This window comes from Apium graveolens, unplaced genomic scaffold (assembly GCF_009905375.1).
Source record: "Apium graveolens cultivar Ventura unplaced genomic scaffold, ASM990537v1 ctg5516, whole genome shotgun sequence".
Lineage (NCBI taxonomy): Eukaryota > Viridiplantae > Streptophyta > Magnoliopsida > Apiales > Apiaceae > Apium > Apium graveolens.
Window position 1 is genome coordinate 60918 of NW_027418999.1, and position 20927 is coordinate 81844.

The 20927-nt window shown below is 37.2% G+C and overlaps 3 protein-coding genes across 3 annotated transcripts; 2 read left to right on the top strand and 1 right to left on the bottom strand.

Annotated features, from left to right (window-relative positions):
- The first annotated feature begins 690 nt into the window (after positions 1 to 690).
- LOC141702693 (uncharacterized) lies at positions 691 to 1266 on the top strand. The gene has a single exon (XM_074506320.1). The coding sequence runs from the start codon at positions 691 to 693 to the stop codon at positions 1264 to 1266; it is 576 nt and encodes a 191-aa protein (XP_074362421.1).
- A 6072-nt stretch (positions 1267 to 7338) lies between these two features.
- LOC141702691 (polypyrimidine tract-binding protein homolog 2-like) lies at positions 7339 to 16239 on the bottom strand. Its single transcript, XM_074506319.1, has 11 exons — positions 16106 to 16239; positions 15737 to 15926; positions 15406 to 15615; positions 11022 to 11084; positions 10863 to 10936; positions 10170 to 10262; positions 10007 to 10064; positions 9644 to 9748; positions 9461 to 9542; positions 7977 to 8089; positions 7339 to 7871 (listed from the first exon to the last, which is right to left on the bottom strand). Exons 2-11 carry the CDS (start codon positions 15920 to 15922, stop codon positions 7533 to 7535), a joined length of 1323 nt encoding a protein of 440 aa, XP_074362420.1. The 5' UTR covers positions 15923 to 15926; positions 16106 to 16239; the 3' UTR covers positions 7339 to 7532.
- Positions 16240 to 20051: 3812 nt separating this feature from the next.
- LOC141702694 (uncharacterized) lies at positions 20052 to 20634 on the top strand (the record flags this gene model as incomplete). The annotated part of the gene is made up of 2 exons (XM_074506321.1): positions 20052 to 20388; positions 20470 to 20634. Coding segments are annotated over exons 1-2 (495 nt in total), but the record flags the coding sequence as incomplete, so codon positions are not given.
- Between the last annotated feature and the right edge of the window lie 293 nt (positions 20635 to 20927).

Below are 20927 nucleotides of genomic sequence, written 5' to 3' on the forward strand. Positions count from 1 at the left end.
GTTGAAGAAGTACTGGAATTCGAAAGCAGCCAAAACTGGATGACTCCTTTCATCAATTATCTGGAAAAAGGAGAGCTCCCAGAAGACAAAGGAAAGGCTCAAAGTCTAAAAGCCAAAGCAGCTAAGTTCTTTCTTGAAGAAGGACTACTATACCGCAGGACCTTCTCATCTCCTATTCCAAAGTGTATCGGACCAGAAGAAGCTAATTATTGTTTAATAGAAGTACATGAACGGATCTGTGGAGATCATATATCTGTAAAGGCCCTAGCTCACAAGATCATAAGATAAAGCTACTACTGGCCAACTATTCACCAGGATGCAGTAGAGTTCGTGAAAAAATGCAAGGAATGCCAACTCTTCAGCAACGTGTCTCGCATGAGCCCAGTCCTACCCTCCTCAGTCTTGTCTCTAATCCCCTTTACTGTTTGGGGTATTAATATCATGGGACCCTTTCCCTGGGCTAGAGGAGATCTCAAGTACTTGTTAGTTTCGATTGATTACTTGACCAAATTGGTTGAGCAGAAAGCAATGCGGATCATTAACCAACCGGACTGCATAAAGTTTATGGACAATATTTTGATGAGGTTTGGGATCTTAAGAGTTCTAGTATCAGATAATTGACCACGGTTCGTCGGATCAGAATTCGAGTCCTACCTCCAAGAGCGCGAAATCAAGCACAAAAAGTCATCAATGGCATATCCCCAGGGAAATGGTAAAGTAGAAGTCACAAACAGAATCCTGCTCCGGGGCATTGAAAAGAGACTTAAAGAAAGCAAGAGTAAATGGCCAGAAGAACTGTCAAGTGTATTACGGTCCTACAGGACAAGCCCCTGGACAAGCATAGGAGAAACTCCATTCAAGCTAGCATATGGTACACAAGCAATGCTACCCATCGAGGTACGATCACCTTCCCACAGAGCAATAAACTTCGATGAAATATCTAACGAAGAAGGACTCAGAACAAATATGGAACTAATTGATGAATTATGGGACCAAGCTGTAGTAAGGATGGAGAAATATAAGGAGAAAATGAAAGAGCACTTCAACAAGAAGTCCATAGTAAAATACTTTCAAGTTGGAGACCTGGTTCTTCGGGACATAGAAGCCTCGGATCCCACAAATATTGGAAAGCTAATACCCAAATGGGAAAGACCGTACAAGGTCAAGGAAGTGCTAAGGCCAGGAACCTACAAACTCATGAATATGGATGACTCTAAAGTTCCCAATACATGGCATGGACTCAAGCTAAGAAGATATTACCAATAACAAGGAGAAAAAACAACCTCAGTAACCAAACACTTGTAGCCTATGGCAAGCAAACACTATATTACTCTACATTCCTATTAAGCAAATTTCAAATCAATGAAAAGCATTTTTTGTTTCAATTAGCAACTTTATAAAAGCAGCCTCAGTCCTGGTCAATCTTGAATCCGGAATAGCCACCTATTTTACTTAGAAATATTTTTCTAAGTAAAAGCAACCTAAGTCAAGGTCAATCTTGAATCGGGACTATCCACCTATTTTACTTAGAATTATTTTTCTAAGTAAAAGCAACCTAAGTCCTGGTCAATCTTGAATCCGGACTAGCCACCTATTTTACTTAGAAATATTTTTCCTAAGTAAAAGCAACCTAAGTCCTGCTCAATCTTGAATCCGAACTAGCAACTTATTTTACTTAGAATTATTTTTCTAAGTAAAAGCAACCTAAGTCCTGGTCAATCTTGAATCCGGACTAGCCACCTATTTTACTTAAAATTATTTTTCTAAGTAAAAGCAACCTCAGTCCTGGTTAATCATGAATCCGGACTGGCCACCTATTTTACTTAGAATCAATTTTCTAAGTAAAAGCAACCTAAGTCCTGGTCAATCTTGAATCCGGACTAGCCACCTATTTTACTTAGAATTATTTTTCTAATTAAAATCAACCTCAATCCTGGTCAATCTTGAATCCGGACTAGCCACCTAGTTTACTTAGAATAATTTATCTAAGTAAAAGCAACCTGAATTCGGGGTCAACTATGAACTCGGACTAGCAACCTTACTTAGATTATTCTTTTAAGTAAAAGCCATCAATCGCACTATCCACTTAGAATATTTTCTAAGAAAAATCAAACTAGAAGAAACATATAAGCAACAAAATCAAATTAAAACAGCAGCCGGGACAATATATGTCCGGACAAAGTACAAATCCAAAGTCACAAAAAATAAACCAAGTCAAAAAAAAATATCTCAGAATTACAATTCAGCCAGAATAAAAAATACAAATTTATGGTTCTGGGGTATTCTCTGGAAGAAAGCTTGGACAGGGGCCATCGAATTGCTCCGGCTCACCAAGTCCAGCTTCCATGTTCTGCTTCGCCTTGATAAACTCTTCACAAAAGCTGCCGAAGTCCGCCTCAGGATCTGTTTTATGTGCCTCTCGGCAAAAATCCAACAATGAGCTATTTCCGGAGCGCCAGCACTAGCTATTGCCTTGTCATACTCCGCAGATTTTTTGTAGGCATCAATAACCTCGTACTCCGGTCTCACAGACTCCAGCTTCTTCCGGAGCTCGGCAATCTCGGACTTCAAATCAGCACATTCTTTCTCAGCATTCTCGGCCCAGACTGTCACATCATTAAGATAATTGTTCAATCCGGAAAAAGACGTGTCCTTAATAGAAATTTGGTCCTTCAATTCAGCAAGAGTGGCCCGGGCATGCTTCAGTTCATTATACGAAATAACAGCAGCTCCGACCAGATAACCACCAAGCTACAAAGAAGAAAAGATATATATCAGAAAGATTCTAAGGCAAAAATAGGGGAAACAGAAGAAGTACGAAAATATTACATACCTGGCCCCAAAGATGGGTAAACTCCTTAATAGTGGCATCATATCTGGATTCATTCATATCCTTTCACTCAACCTGGGACGGGATTTCGACCATAAAATGGGAAATTCTCTCATCCAGACCCGGACCACTCCTAGATGGGCGCTCCTCTTCTAATCCCTTCCCCTTGTCCTTCCCGGACTCAGCATCAAAAAGAACCTGAGACTTTTCAGTCCGGGGAGGCTTCGTCCCAGCACTCCAGAGCCTCTTCCTCCTCTCTGGACAACATCAACATCGGCCACATCTCCCATCGGTTCAATCTCCTCGAGATTCTCGAACTCATCACCATCTTCAACTTCAGCAACCTTGTCCGGACTCCTCTCTTGCTCACCAGACTCCAACCTCGAAATCGCGTTGCTCTGAGAACCTTCCTCCGGGGGAGGATTAGGGTCGGACCCGGCGAAAGATGCCTTCTTCCTTTGCCTAAAGGAAGTTCCCAACCCTTTCAAAGCATCGCTGTAAGCCGAAGAAGACATGTCTGGGATAAGGCAAACCTGTCAAGACAAAAACAAACAGAAAAATTAGTCCGGATTTTGTAAAAAACAAACAAAAGCCAAGTACAGAAAACAACAGAGTCCGGGTACTTTGTAATCCGGACTACAAGGAAAATACTTACACCCAAGCCTGTTCATAGTCTTATGATTCATAAACGCATCCCGGGTCAGCTGGAACCCGAGACACTCACAGAAGGAAAAAATGAGTCGGATAGCATCACCCCGGAGAATAGAGCGAGGAAACCTAGTCTGGACTTCATCGAGTGCTATGTAGGGAAGATATTGCAAGTCCAAACCTCTCAGCAAAATCAGTTCCCCGTTCCAATGCTTCAGAGACGAATGTTGGATAACAGGTCCGTAGGTAGAACCATATCCACATTCTGGAGCCCGGAATCGTAACTCGTACAAGGGCGCCTGGCTGGACTTAACTAAACTGAAGATATGGTGCCAGAGCCTAAATGTGGGCTGAAACTTAAACTTATTGCAACAAGCAATAAACCAACTCATCCACTTAATTCCGCTAGGGGTTATTTGCATAGGAGAGAGTTTATATTCGTATTTACACAAATGCTTAAGGAAAAGGTGTCAGTGCGGATTCCACCCGGACCTAAGATGCTCCAAGCAGACCGGTACAAATCCATCAGCCGGTCTATGATAGATCTTCTCTTCGGGCTGGGGCCATCTCCACTCAATCCGGGGATCTAACTGAAAGGCAACCCGGATAGACGGATCCTGGGCCACGTGGTCTAGAGCAGCATATTCATCCTTCAGCGGGTACGGCTCCTTAGCAACTATCGTACCAGCGAATTTCCGATCGAACTTAGATTCATTATACACCCCCGGACCAGCATTCGCCTGCCTAGCGTATCCGGACCTGATACTTCTATAGTACCAAATATTCTTTATCTACTCACTCTTGGTGATAAAATAGTTCGGGACGTCCACCCAGAGCCCCTCCGGAGTACATGGAACCTTCCTAGGGGATATCTTACCAATTTTCAACTTGGTAATGGCATTGGCATCCAAAGTGGAAGCTTTCTTACCCATCTCAGTCCGGTCAGAAGAACAATCAGAGTTAGAAGGTTCCGCGTAGCAGGAGATGTAAACTTTAGCACAAGCTTTAGTCCAGACCATATACCTAAAACAAATGAGATTGGTTAGTCTAAATCCCTACCAATTCTTTATCTTATATCCTATAATGGTCCGGACTACCATATATTCAATTTTATTAAATTATAAGCAACCAATTGGGGGATCTAGACCCCTAGGAACAAACCACTCCCAACCCCCAACAAACACAAGTCAGCTAAACCTACAGCAAAACAGTCCGGACTACTCTTACCATATGCACTCAGAATACAAAACCAACAAAACACACTAGTCCGGACTCATCTAGCAACCACACAAAAAACAAAGAAAAGCCAAACACAAAACTATAAGACCAGACTAAGTACTACAGTCCGGACTCAGCTACAAAACCCTAATCCCGGAAACAACATACCGTCGAAATCAAAATACCAAAATCTCAACAAAAACAATATACATATATATACATACAAGCATCATGAAGAACACAAACAACTACAAGAAAAACTGAGAAAAATACATCCAAAAATACAAGAATGGAACAGCTAATAAAATAGTAAGCGAAGCAATAGAAGATAGATGGAAAGGAGGAAACAAACTTACGGAGAAAAGAGAAGAAGCGGCGGAGAAAACTCGGAGAACAGCAAACGCAATAGCAACAACGGCGGCGGGAACAGCAAAAAACAAGAAGAAGAAAGAAGAGCGGAGAGAAAGAGTAAAAAACAAAAACAACGGAGGGGGAGGCCTTTTGATAGGCGGTATGAATATCAAGATGCCAGGCCACGTGATGCGATCTCATCCGCTCATCAAAAATATATATATATATACACAATTGTACACTTATACACGTTAATTAACGTTCAACATTATTACGGCACGTCTTTTGAAAAAAGACAACTGTAATAAATCAAATTATTGAGGGGAACTTCAACAAACGTTTCAAATTCACCCAGTCCGAACTCATTTACACTCAACACAATCCGGACTGGGGGCAAGAAAAGCTCAAATTCTTTTAAAGACAACCAACATTAGTCCTGATTGGTTGCACTCTACACAATCCGGACTGGGGGCAAGCAAAACTCAAATTCTTCTAAAGAGATCCAACCTTAGTCCTGACTGGCTGCACTCAACACAATCCGGACTGGGGGGTAAGAAAAACTCAAATTCTTCTAAAGCCAACCAACCTTAGTCCTGATTGGCTGCACTCAACACAATCCGGACTGGGGGGCAAGCAAAACTCAAATTCTTCTAAAGACACTCAACCTTAGTCCTGATTGACTGCACACAGCACAATCCGGACTGGGGGCAAGCAAAACTCAAATTCTTCTAAAGACACCAAACCTTAGTCCTGATTGGCTACACTGAACACAATCCGGACGGGGGCAAGAAAAACTCAAATTCTTCTAAACATATCCAACCTTAGTCCTGATTGGCTACACTCAACACAATCCGGACTGGGGAGTAAGGAAAGCCCAGATTCTCCTCACAAGCAACAACTTAAAAACAATATTAACCTTACTCCCCCATCCAGAAAATCTGCATGAGGGAGTGGGGGACACATGATAGTACATATAGCCCCTAGAACGACCAGGTCCGGACTCCCGGCTCTATCAAGTCTCACACACAACTAGTCCAGACTAATCTAGTCCTGACAGCCCAACCTTGGGTAGTCCCAGCACGTGAGGCACATGCCCAAGGGCGTGATAGGGACAACTGTCATTCATCAATCATGAGCACAATCGGGGCACGTACCAGGAGATCCTTAGAACATTTATCAAACACTCTCATCCTAACACATGTAAGGCATCCACCCCATCCAGGTTTCCTCCGCTCCTAGAACCAACAACTACGATTCAAAGGTACCAATGCCAAAACCCTATCCTTGGGCTATAAATGGCCCAAGAAGGTAAGATTTTGGGGTTAATCACTCTGTCACAGTCATATATACACATAGCCACCTTGCATTCCAATATGTCTTCATCTTCTCCAAAAGAGAGTTCTTACTCTCACACCGGAGGCGCCGCGAGACCCAAACCCTCTTCTAGTGTTATTTTGTAAGAGGCCCACGACAGCTAGACCACCAACGCGGCGAAGGGGTGTCGGAGGAGCAGCCCACCACCAAAAGTTATCACCAAGCATTCAGTACAAGGATGGGATCGTGATAATTAGATGTGCTGGGAGTTAATCTAGTGTATTAGAGTACAGTATAACATGTCAAGGGTCACTCTCTCCGTAAAAAAAGATATTTAAGATTCTTTTATTTAAAGGAGGATACATATTATATTCTCCTTTTATTATGGTTCAAAGCTATTAATTATATTAAATTAAATATTAATCATATTCTTTTCTCAGAATATATTAACTTTTTTAATTAAATATTTAAATTACTCATCAATTAAATATATTAATTTTCTTACAAATTCTTTTTATTCTTTCCTTTTTTTCTCTACTATCACTACTTATTCAGTTTCATAATTTCTTATATTTCATCAATAATATTTATCAAGATACTTAATTTATTTAAAATTTATATTATCAAAATATATTTATTACAATTTTTAATAGATCTATATACTATTTATTTATGTATCACAGTTATTAAATATTTAGGATTTTCATTAAAATTTATTTGAAAAAAGCTTAAATATGTCAATAATACTATTAAAATAATTAAATCAACTTAAAATATATTGTTTCATGCACCTGAATTTTATGTTAATAAATTTTTTCTGTTAATTTAAATTAAATAAATATAAAACAGCGGGGCAATTGCCAGGACCTAATCTAGTATCTATAAAGAGAATACAAAACAATGAAGAAAGTAAGGGGTGAGCTTGCGTAAAATTTGATAACAATGCCTCGTAAAAGATTGGACACATGCAAGCAAAATCCAGTAAAGCACTTCTTTTCTCGACTTAATCCTGACAAACACCAATAAAAGAAACAATCTCAATCTCCAACTTAAGATTAAACCAAGGAAAACCCTGATATTACACTTCAAACATCCATGTCTTACATCTCAGACACCCTTTTTGTAGCAGCCTGTAGGTGTAGGGTACCTAAAGGAGAGCAAGTTATTGCTGTTACTGAGGCCGATAATGAGGGTATGACCCCGCAGGGGGGAAACTATTTGGGTTGTGCATCACTGACTGGCCATATTCAGAAGGCATATTTGCAGGAGGCATGTAATGGTGAGTGTGCATCTGACCCTGCATGGACTGAGGTGCAACTGGAACGCCAGAATTCCAACCAGATGGAGGCGGAGGCACTGCATGACCTTGATGAACTGGGGCAAACTGAGCCCCACTGTATTGGGGTCCACCTGGACCTAGCACTGAAGGTGGTTGCCCTAACATCGAGGACTGGGTGCTTAACATTGGAGCATTTGGGATTGTATAATCTCTGCTTCTATCATTGTTGACCTGGAATATATACAAACAGTATAAGAATAAAGTACACATGCAGTAAATAACATGATAACAATAAGTAGATCCAAGTAGGTGCTTTTAGGTTGGATGGAATTATACCTTTATGCTCAAATCAGTGTGGCGTGAATATGAAATATGAAGCTTGCAATATCCACCATCATATATACAGTGTCCTTCCAGGGCTTGCTTAGCAACTATGGCTGTTTGAACATCTGTGAACACACCATTTAAGAAAATTTTAGAAGAAAATCTAAACCGTGCCACAGCAGGTGTAGTATTATATCTGTACAGGGATGGACCTAACGTATAAGCTAGGGTGGCTAGTCCCCCCCCCAAATTTTTCAGACTGCTTTGCAGAGTATAATTTTACTTCTTTGTTAGTCTAGCCCCCCCCCCCAATTTTTATGTGGCCCAAGTAATGCTACCAGCCCAATAAAATTTAGTATCCTATTATAATTTATAAATATGTAGTTCAAAATCTATATTATTTGCAAGTAATCATGTTTGGTAGGGAGGTCTGCTTTGATACGTCTATATTTCAAATGCCAAGTAAAGTATCTAGCATATTTTGATTTATATATTTATAATAGAAAAAATAACCCCCCTCCAGACCAAATCCTGCTTCTGCCCCTGCATTTGTTACCCAGATGTGGTAATTTAAATGCAGCAATACTCTAATTGTTAGTAGTTTTCGACCACCAACCCCCCATCAAACCTTTAGTAGTTGATGCTCGAACATCATCAAGTACCTTTTAAAACATCGAAGTTACTGTCTTCTTTACATAAATAAGCAGCGACAAATTCCAATCATTCAAGGACCTAACTCCTTGTTACGATTACAAACAAGCTAACCCTAGAATACCACATTTCATCAATTGGAAGAGTTCGTTCGGGTATTAGTTCCATGATAGAAAATTGCAAGGCCATGCCCTTTAAAGGGATTACGATCCTCAGATTATAACCCTATTTAATCCCTAACGTGAAGAGCTATTAACGCATGGACCTGACAGAAATCATACATAGCCTATATATATATATAGTTCACTTCTACGGGATTATAATGCCTAGTAAGAGAATGTACTGTATAATCCCCAAAAAATGAAACTGGACGTGGCCAAACTTGTTCACGAGGTTGTTGCAATATATTTAATGTGATGAAATGGAGTACAAATAATTAAAGAAATTGAAGGAATTATAGTCTTTGCAAGAATGTTTAATAAGCTCTGAATATGTGGGAGTCCAAACTAAATGAGAGACGAGACATTGTCTCATATGGATAAAGCAAAAACTGTAGAGGACTACATATACTAACTAAAATCCCTATTTCCTTGTGATTATTACATGATGTTGAATTCAGTAATTATTTGATTAAATACTCATCAATAGCAATAGTTATCTATCAATGTGAAGAACTTCCTTCATATAACTTTAGGTACACGAGCTGTAAAATTATTTTAAAGATAATAACTATGTAACCAGTTACACCTCAGCCTGTCCAGACAATTAACCAACTAGCATCTAATTAAATATTTCCATAATATATTGGTTAAGCTATAATAGACTGGATTCTCAATTTCACTTACCAGAGTACTGAACCAGTGCTTGGATTCCTCCATTCTTATCAAACATGGCAATCTTTAAAACAGTCCCAAAAGAAGAGAAAACCTACAAAAAGATAACAGAAGATGATCCAAATGACATAAACAATCCTAACAATATATTACACATGCTGCATTATTCATTATTGTCATAAAAATAGCTGTTACCATGTGCAAAACATCCAAGGTGAGTTCATATGGCATGTTCTCAATAGAAGCAAGAAGAACATTGCTTTCAGGCTCCAACCTTTTGCCATCTAGACCCACACTGATCTGCATCAGGAGTAATTGGCTGTCATAAAATAATATAGGAAAGTGTTCAACTTATAACCAATGGCAGTCCAAATTGCATGCTCCACATCAATTACATGTGAAACATTTTTCTTAATTATTTTTTTAAAACACTGCATTCAGTTATAGATTACAAGATTATCTGAGAAGCTTCTCCCTTTTCCTCGTTGGCCGTAGCTCAAGATCATAATTAACAACTCCCTATTAGATAGATACAGTAAGTTGTTTGCCAGCATTTACCTGCCCAGTAACATCTATGGCGGAGGGATTAACGGGAAGGCTAGGATTAGTGTAGTCCCTGAAGCAAAATGGAGTACCATAAACATGATAAACAGTCACATATTATATTTTCCTTGCATGTAAATAACCCTCTGTGCGAGTAAATTGTAGTAGTAAAAAGTACCTGCTGCGATGGCTCTGAAATTTCACACTCAAATCAGTATGTGCAGAATAAGTGATCTTAAGGGAACATGGAGAGAGCTCCGGAATTAGATAGCTGACAGATGTTCACAAACGTAAAAAAACAATATGAGCATTAGAAGTTTAAAGTAGTGTAACTTAAAAGGATGTGACTTATAAAAATGTAAAAATAGAGAATCATGTACTCGTAATGAAACATAAAAATGTGCTGGATAGCACCATTTGATATGTAGTATTAATAGAAAATAAGCACAACTTTATTGCCTGGTGTCTGTCATCTGTTAACTATTATGTATTTATAACCCAGTTCATTAGTCAATTCAAATTAGATTGATGCTATTCTTTCCAATACTACCAAATTAATTAATACTACCTCTCCCACCACGTAATCTTGCAATGGAAGCCCGGAGGTATGAACAAATAATTACTTCTGCAGTCATCTTTTGACACCTCAATTGTTTGACAATATTACGTTGTTACAGAAGAAATACATCAATAAGTAAAAAGAATACTTTTGGTACATTTGGTTTAATTCACAGAGCAATGAGGCCATCATAAGTGGCTACAATTTCTTATATGAAACCAAAGCAACATTAAATTAGACATGAGAAGTAAACAAAATTGAACTGATACGTAAAAGAGTACAAGCAGCCTTATGGTCCAAAAATAACATTACCTAGGAATGCTTCTTCCATCAAGTGCATCCTTCGCAGAGGAAGCAGTTTCTGAATCAGTAAATTGCACAAGTGCCTACATAATTAAAGTGAACGATTATAAAAATGGAAAAGCCAGTGACTAGATCAATTATAATTTGTAGCAGAAGTATAAAACACGCCTGAAATCCAGCTGTCTTCTCAAATGTTGTAATCTTATGCACAAACCCAAAGGCCGAAAATACCTACATAGCAAAAGGAAAAAGTTAAACATCAAAAGCATTCATTTTAAAGCCACGAAGCATACTTAAAGCTTTATTACCTTGATAGTAAATTTAACTAGTGCACACATTACACTATGAAATGCTAACATATACTGCACATGTACAGTGCTAAAATTTGTGTAGAGACTATTCTTATCAGGTCACAGCATATAGCTCTAGATGATTCTTGAGCACCTCATATTTTTACTTGTAAATTGCAATACGTGAACTTCTAAGCAAAGAAAGATCCAAGTGAGCACCAGTGAAGACTGCAGCCCACTTTCCCACACTGAACTTTAAAATATCAATTAATACACAACATATTTAGTACATAAGTTTGTATTTGACTGATATGTAGCTTCATTTTGGTAATCTTGGGTCTAAGTAAGACCCTGTTTGCTTTATGTCTTTTACTTTTTCTCTCCCACATGTACAAGAATCAAGTACAAGTTGAATAATTTACAGATAACATAACTATATTCATTCTTTTCTATACTATAAGTAACCATGTAGGAGGGATCTTGGGTCGTCGTTGGCATATATATAGTATAATAGAATTAGAATTCTACTCTGGCCTATCAAGAGCATGTCCAATGGTTGTGTAAAAATAGGTGGAGCTATTTGCTATGATTTAGCACCAAAAAGTAGTCTTTGGTGCTAAAATAGCATCGTGGCTCCAATGGTTGGTTCTGTATCTTATTCCAAATTTCACCAACTCTCCAATTACCCCCGCTATTTTTTAATACAAAGTACAAACATTAATGTTTCTAACTTTTCAATTTTTGATGAGGTGGGAGGAGGTGTCCATTATAGCTTCATCTATCTCTTGTTCTATATTTAGCAACAAAGTATAGCATTGCGCTAGAATAGCACAAGATATTGAACACCATTAGAGTGATAAATTTTAGTTTTTGCTCTACAATATAAATATATAACAAGATATAGAACACCATTGGACTTACCTAACTATATAATATACTATACTATGTATAATTTATCCAATACTTTCAAAAAAAAATTAACTAAGAGACCGACACTTATATGGTATAAACGATTTTGAGCTCTAACCTTGGCACCTATTAATATTATTATAATATATTATATCTTATAATTATAATTTTTTTGTATAAATCAGTTTATTGTTTTAATAGTTGTATTAATTTTAATTTAAAATATTTGTCGTATTAATTAATTTTCATAATGAAATTGGTATAAATAATTTACTTTGGTTAAAATTGTATATTTGTGAAATTTTGATATAAATAATACATTACTATAAATAACAACAGCTTTTTTCAACTAATGGCATGTGTTATTTTGAACAAAATAACACAAATTCTTAATTTTAATATGTTGCTGGCGGGTTTTGAACCTTGGGCCTTTAGTAGAGTAGTTTGAATATATAATATTACTTAGGCTGTGTTTGGATGGGGGGTTGGGAGGGAGTGGGTTGGGACGAGCTCAAGAGAACCATGTTTGGGAAAGTTTGTCAAAGCAGAGGTTGGGTTTTGTGAGGGTTCATCATGGGTTGAAAGGGGGTTAATTTGCAATACAAAATTGAACTTTTCCAACACCCCAATTTGGGGTGTTGACAGCTTACTTTTTTTATTCATCCTCTCTCTTTCATTCTCTCTCTATTAAAGTTTTTTCATTTTTTTACTTTTTGAATTTTTTTTCATTTTTTAAAAATATTTTAAAATTTAGTTAAAATTTTTAGATAAATTTAAAAACATTCACTAGTTTTTCAATATATAATTTATAATGATAAAAACTAATCTTACTCCAACTCCAAATCAAACATGTCAAAGGTTCAACCGCTACTAACTCCGCACCTACATCCAAATGAGGTAAGTGTTCAACCTAACCCAACCTAGCCTCCAACCCAACCCCTACCTCCTCAACCTCCAATCCAACTCCAATCCAAACAAGGCCTTAGTGTTAGATCCAATGGTTCTTGTTCATTTACTAAAGATCTACATTTTATGGTTGAACCAAACTACAACCAAATTCACCCTATTTTGCTTATTATATTATATAAATATAGTATAGATACGTGGCTTTAAGTGTTTTAATTAGAATGGGTTTGTAAAAGAGTTAGGCCGTTACAATAGTTTCTAAATAAGTTCCTAAAGATGTGATTGTAATTTTTTTTTTGGCCTAAATAGGAAAACTAAGTATTGAACCCCAAATACCAAAAAAAAAGGACCGATTATCAAACTTTTAATATTTCGGCATTAATAATATAGTATTAGAATATTTTTTTTGCATAATAACAATAGATTTTAAGAGTTACTATATATATACATATGTATATGTATCGAAGTAGAAATCATAAGAAATCCATGCATCGGACGTATAATTACTTATTAGTGTATACATTTGATATAATTACTTATTCTATTAATACATATGTCTACTTTTAGTTCAGCTAAACAAAATCACTAGATAAATCATTAAAAAAGTGGTAATATATTTTTCTCAATTTGTTATAAATTAATTAATTTAATATCTTCATGTTTAAATCAAGGAATAATTAGAGTAACCCATCTTTTAAAGATTAATATCTTTCAATTTTGTTGTCCTTGCATTAATAAGCATGTCCCCTGAGTTAGGACTCAAAATTATTATCTATAATAGTAGAAAAGGCAATATGAAAAATATAAGGAGTTGTATAAAAAAGAAATTTCATTCAATTAAAAAACAATCCCAAAAGTTTATCAAGCAAAGAGATAACATGTTTATAATAACCGCAAATGTTAACCAGTGTCACTCTCTCTGCACGGACAGCTTAAACTCATGCAGAAAAAAACATGTCAACGGGAGTATGCATCTCAAAAGCTATCGGTATTGATCAATGACATGACATATAGATTAGTAAACTCATAATAGATTATAAAAGTACAATCCATTCAACATTCATGCAAACCAATGGACAGCAACTTTGGTAATAGTTTGCTATCACACCAAGGTTGTCACGTCGATAGAGATCCAGCTTGTCGACTGTCACAGTCAACAAATTAATAATAATTAATTAAATAATATATAATAATACATATCTTATATATGTGGTTTTCTACAACCAAATTCTAACAACTCATATGTATATCAATCACAAAATATATATGTTAATTAAAAACATATCTTTTTCCCTTTCCATGTACACACATAATACCAGGAATCTGTTTTGCTGTTGGAATGAGGCAGAAAATTCTACATTTACTTCACTGCTGAAATTCCTATTTGATGCATTATATTCTTAATGGTTTAATGTTAGAAGATTCTGCATAAGAACGGCATTTTCTTTGCTATCCCAGAACAGCTTCCTGTATCTCGCAGATCAAAATCCTCCAACTTCTCATGTTTTTAAGCACCAACTGAAGATTAAATTCAACAGAATCATTCTACTTTATAGGGTAGAACATAACCAATAGTTACTATTATAATGGGGGTCAACTAACAAGACTAGCATCATATTCTTCTGCTAAGCTCATGATATAAAATATTTTTGAACCTGAAACGAGAGTAGAAAACCTGAAACAGTATACTTTATGGGTGTGATTATTTTGAGACTTTATCATTTTTATTTGCTAATTATTATTTAATTTAAACCATGATATTTTCCATACAAAATGAATCAACATACTATAGAACATATATAATCTTATATATACATAGGAGTATAGTAGCATCAAATATATATACGGTGTATAATTTATCAGCAACATTAATAAAGGCATTTCTTAACCTCCATTCTAAGTACTGTATCCGATGCGTAATAAAAAAACCAAATGTTCTATCCCTATAAAAAGGAACCAGACATGAAAAGAATGTTCTTTCCAGAAGAACATTCCATTGCACCATCTTCTTCGTTCGACCAAACACTATCCAACAACATTTGCATAATAAAGACAACGACCAACAAGATTGAATCTTAAAACTGCAGTATAAAATATTATGACACAGGTATCATAACAAACCTAGACCTTGCAGGATAAAAAAGAGGAAAATAACGAATCTGAAAGTCTAAGAATGGTAGGGGATGGGAAGATGATGAAGAAAGAGCCAAGTGTTAGGGAAAGGAGAAAAGAGACAAACACACATGCGCTCTTTCTTCCGATGCAATAAGCTGCCATCGAAGATAAATTCCTTCACAAGAACCTGCTCATTTATTTACATTTATGTCAAAAAAAACTTAAACGAGCTGGGTGGTGACAAACTAACCACCAAAAACTTTAGAGCGGATCGTTTATTAAGATTCATACCTCTTGGTAACCATATAGGAAAACACACAACAATTACTTACCACGTGTAAAACCTCAATGCTGACGAGCCGTGCATCATTTCCCTCAATTGTTACCAAAAGTACATTTCCAGCAACATCTGCTGTAGTTTTGTTGTTCACTATTTCTTGCCTGTTGGAATACTGTAGGTAGACGGTTTTCCCTCGTACCTGAGCCGCTTCTGATGATGAGGCAAAATATGATATCATGGCTATAGCTTGATTTAACTCGGCCTATAAAACAAAACAAAAAACATTTACAAGAGTTATCTAACAACAAAATCACAAATATCAATACGATAAACAGGGACTAGGACAGCCAAACGGAATAGAACAAAATTATAACGCCACTTACAAATTCAATAAAAGCTTGATTCCGGTTGGCTCCAACATTACACTTTGTGTTGACAACTTTACCAAATGGTTTACCAAGTTCAATCAGTTCATCCTCCGTGCACTCCCAGGGCAAATTCCTCAGATGAAGGACCTTGGACGGAGGTTGTGTGTAGCGGAACTGTGGTTGACTCGATACAGACGACATAACACTATATTGAAAAAGTACAAAATTTATAAGCCAAGTTAGCAGATAAATGAATAGCTGAATTATAGATGAACCGACACAGACCACATAATACTACACCGAAAAAGCAGATTAATTTATGTACAAATAGATAGATACAAGGAACTGAGGGAAACAGAAAGAGGATTAAGCAGGAAGAATTACCCTGAGGGTACTGACAATGAAGCTTTGCCTCTATTCGGATATTTATTAGGGTTCGGATAATTGAACTTGCTGCATCAACATTTTTGACCCTTTGTGTTGGATGGTTGTACTTGTGGCCTTGTGGGTGGCCGACGTCTTCGATAAAACAATACATATACCAATTAATAAATATTTTTAATTTAAAATATGTTGACTTAATAATTTTAATTTAATTAAATATATTATTTTTATTATTATTTTAATATTTTTTAGGTTTAATGATTTCTTTTAGTACTAAATATTTATATTTAATTACTTAAATAAAAATTAAAAAAGTGAAATAAAAGTTGATACCATTGTTTCATATCCACCTCTCCACCTCTGTACTTAAAACCCTGGGGTTCGAGAAATTGGTATAAAATCCTATTTTTCTGAACCAAAACTGGGGTTGGAGTGACTGAAACCATACATGATTCCAGGATGTGTTGAACCAAACGAACCTTAAAAATATCATTTTATTTTAAAATTACTAATTTAAAACTCGCCCACATATAATTTTTTAAATATAAATTGAATCAAAATTTTCAATATGTGAAATTTATTCATTCAAAATTTATAAATGACATGATTTGATAATAATGATATATATACATATATACATATATATATGATATTTTAATTTAGAGGTATTTAAATTTGAAAAAAATAATATTATTATATATAAATTATAGTATTATTGATATTTATATGCGTGTGTTATGGATAAAAAGCTAAGGTTATTATTTGCTGTATTTATTACTAAGATTCGGGAGCTCAAGACCTTTAATGGCTGCTCTCGTGTATCGTAGCTTAATTCTGCCTTTACGAGATGCCTACGTATCTCTGTGAATTAGAGAATCAAGCCAAAAAACGTAGTTCTGATTTGTGGGGTGAGGCCCCTTATATAGATGTGGGAGTCCTTGAATTGGACTTGGTATAGGAGACTTGGTGGACAAGCCTCTGAATTAGGATAGACTTAGGAGTCCTAGAAAGTAGGAAGCTGATTCCTTATCCTTTTAGGTCCCCTTGAGGCTAATCTATAAGGATTTATATCCTTATCGGGACTCTTCTCAATAGCTGATTTTTCCCTTATTAATTAATTACGAAATTAATTAATAATCAGGGTTTTTGGGCCTTTTTTATTCCACCAGGCCTGATCTGGTCCATCAGGCTTAACCTTTCTGGTCTGAATATTATACATCTTACTATTGGGCCTAGCAGCCCATTAATTATAAAATCAGGACTTATTTATCCCTATCATTTGCCCCCCAACTTTTGGGAAACATTGATTAGGTTTCGCGGAAGTTAAATCTATTCGTTCCCTTATAGGGTTTCGTTTTGCGTAAAGTGTGGAGCGACCTACACATTTACAATGAATCTTCCTTTTATTCAGAAATTATCTTAATTTCCAGGAATTTTTCCCTAATTTTCTGGGATTTTCCCTAATTTTCTGGGATTTTTTCCTAATTTTCTGGGATTTATCCTTAATTTCTGGATTTTTCCCTTAATTTTCTGGGATTTATCCTTAATTTCTGGATTTTTCCCTTAATTTCTGGAATTTATCCTTTATTTCTGAAAATATTAACATTTTTCAGAAAATATTTAAGGAATTTTTCCTATTTTCCTGGATTTTTTCCCTAATTTCTGGGATTTATCCTTTAATTTTCTGGATTTATTCCTTATTTCTGAAAATATTAACATTTTTCAGAAATTATTTAAGGAATTTCCTTATTTTTATGGATTTTTTCCCTAATTTCTGGGATTTATCCTTTAATTTTCTGGATTTATTCCTTATTTCTGAAAATATTAACATTTTTCAGAAATTATTTAAGGAATTTCCTTTTTTTTTGTAATTTTCTAGGATTTTTTCTTCCCTTTTTCTTCCTTTTTTCTTCCTTTTTTCTTCCTTCTTTTTTTTTTTATACAATTTTCGACCAGGAATCCATTCGACCAGGATCCTGGTCGAATTAACCTCCATACTGCCCTGGTCGACAGCCTTTCGAGCAGGAGTATTTCGAGCAGAAGTCCTGGTCGAATTTCGGCCAGGATTTTTTCCCTTTTTTGTTTTTTTTTTTTTTTTTGTCAACTAGAAAGTTTTCGACTAGGATTTTCGTCCCTTTCGGTCAGGATCTCCATTTTTGACCGAATTAACCATCATCTTGTGCCTTGATCGAAGCTTTTTTGAGCAGGATTGATTCGACCAGGAATGTATATTGTCTCCTGGTCGACAGGGTCAAGGAACTAATTCTATTCTGGTATTTTGGTCGAAGGAATATCATTTTCGACCAAGAATTTTGGTCAGAATTCCTTTCTTGACCGAATTAGCTTCTTTTATCAGCCCTAGTCGAGGGAAATTCGAACTCAGAACATTCGACCAGGATTTCTCTGTGCTTTCTGGTCGACAGGGCCAAGAACATATGCATGTATATAAATTTTTGTACACACTTGGATTTAGGCCCCTTATGCTGGGCTAAAACTTGGGCCCATTTTAACTGGGCTTATTCTCTTACTCGGCTTCACAGGCCTTTCAATTGGGCCTCTAATTCTGGGCTTTCAATTTGGGCCAACGTTTTGGGTTCAGGCCAAAAAAAATTTTTTTTATCTTAGTGGGACTTCTTTTCCACCCCTAAAATCATTTGGGCCTCTTTCAACACTTGGGCCCTTAACTGGGCTTTTGTTTTCTAAACCCAAATTCCAAATTACTCTAGGATTGTTTCTGGATTCTTCCAGGATTTTCAAAAAAAACTCAAGTTTTCTTTCTTGAATTTTCCAAGAATTTCCTAATGCTTCCAGAACCTTCTTTTTTTTGGGCCTGAATGGGCTTTTCTAGGCCCAATTTCCTCCTTTTCCTCCTATATAAAGGTGGGGGGGAGTGTGCTCTCACTCACACTCTTCACCCTTTACTTCATTCATTTCTAAAACTCTCCAATCTTTCTCCTCTTTCAACTTTCCTCCCTTAGCTTCCAGCCTTCTTTTCCAGTCTTTACTAAATGGCTGACAAGAGTTCCGAGAGGGCGGCCAAGATAGCCTCGGCTTCAAAACGAGGTAAGGATATCGAGATCCGCTCTTCATATATGTCTTTAATTGATATGATTAACACTAGGGGGGATGAATATCCCTCCACTGCATATCTCGACTCTTTTAATCATTGTAATACTTGGCACAACATAGATTTCAATAAACTAAATGCTCGCTATAACGTCCTTCCTCCTCTTAGATTAGTTCCAGTCTCTGGTGGTGACCGTACTTGCCACTGGAGACCCGACACTCTCTTCATTTACACAGATGCCCTTAATGCTGGGCTTAGGTTTCCTTTTCACCCTTTTATTCCTCATCTTTTGGCTGATTTACAAATCAACCCGTGTCAGCTTCCTCCAAACGCCTGGAGGAACATTCTATGTTTTATGGTCTGCTGTCTTAGGGAGGGCTTTCCTCTTTCTGTAGCTGTTTTTAGGAAGGTCTTTCAGTGTTATAATAGTTCTTCCAGTATCTGTGGCTGGGTCTATGTCAAGCAAAGGCCCAAAAGCAAACATATCTTTAACAACGCCTCTATTCCTGATAATAATCAAAATTGGAGGAATAGTTTCGTTGGGTTACGTTGGGAGAATGGTGACTGGGGCACACTTTTTCGATCTTCCTTCGGGAAGGTCAGTGATGGTAGCCTCAAATCCATTCACATAACTCCTGAAGAAACTATTATCTATAATGGGCTTACTCAGGATGATGGCACTACCACCAGCTGGACTCTCTTAGAGGAGTTTTCCCTGATTCACGTGGGACTATCCTCTGTTTCTCAACAGGATATTTTTCTTCCCTTCTTTAATTTATTTTATTTCATGCATTATTAACATCACTCATTTTGTCTTTTGCTTTGTTTCGCAGCTGCCAAAGAGATTAACGAGGACAATGTTCCTCTGGTTGAAGAGACTGCTAGGATGAAGAAAGCTCGGCTCGCAGGCCTTGACACCCGGGGAAAGGCGACAGAGCCTATCTTCTTGAGAAAGCAGAAAGAGCCTATGGGGGAGGCTTCAACTGAAGGAGTTGGGGGCCATAGTGCTCCTATCACTGCTGCTGCCCCTACTGCTACTGCCACAGGCGCCTTCCAGCCTCTCTGGGGATTCCGCCGAGGGGACACCGTGGTTGGTTCCACGAAACATGCTTGGGATTGGTCCTACCATAGCGTGACTCCAAAGGACTTTACTGATGTGGTGGCCACCCCTGACCTTGAGAGGATTAAGCTCATGGGAGCCCAATCTCTGGCTTCGGTATGTCTTCTCTCTTTTAAATTTATCTTTCATTCTTGTAGCATTTTCTTGCCTTATACTTCGTTGATTGCTTTGTTTCAGTCTAACGCCTATTTTCAAGGCGCCGTGAGGCAAGCCGAGTCATGGAAGCGGGCTTCTGATAAGGCCGACAATGCCCTCAGGAGGCAACAGAAGAAGTATGCTACCCTGGAGAAGAAGCTCAAGCGCAAGGAACAAGAACTCGGAGAGTCCAACGCCGAGCTAGTGGTACTTCGGGCGGAGAAGGATAAAGCTATAGACAACTATCTGGACTCGGAGGAGTTTGCCCAATCCATGAGGATTAGGGATGATTCAGTCTTTCCCGGGTTTTTTAGGACTGGTTGGGACACGGCCCTTGGGACCGTGAACGAGGCTTGTCCTGATATTAACCCGACGGACTATGTCTGCCCTGATGACGAGGCTTTGCTACAGAGGTTTCGTACCCGAGTAGTTGTCTCGGATCATGTTTCTCAGGATCCACTCCTTCCCCCTCCCGAGTCTTCTTCCAGACCAGCTGAGGA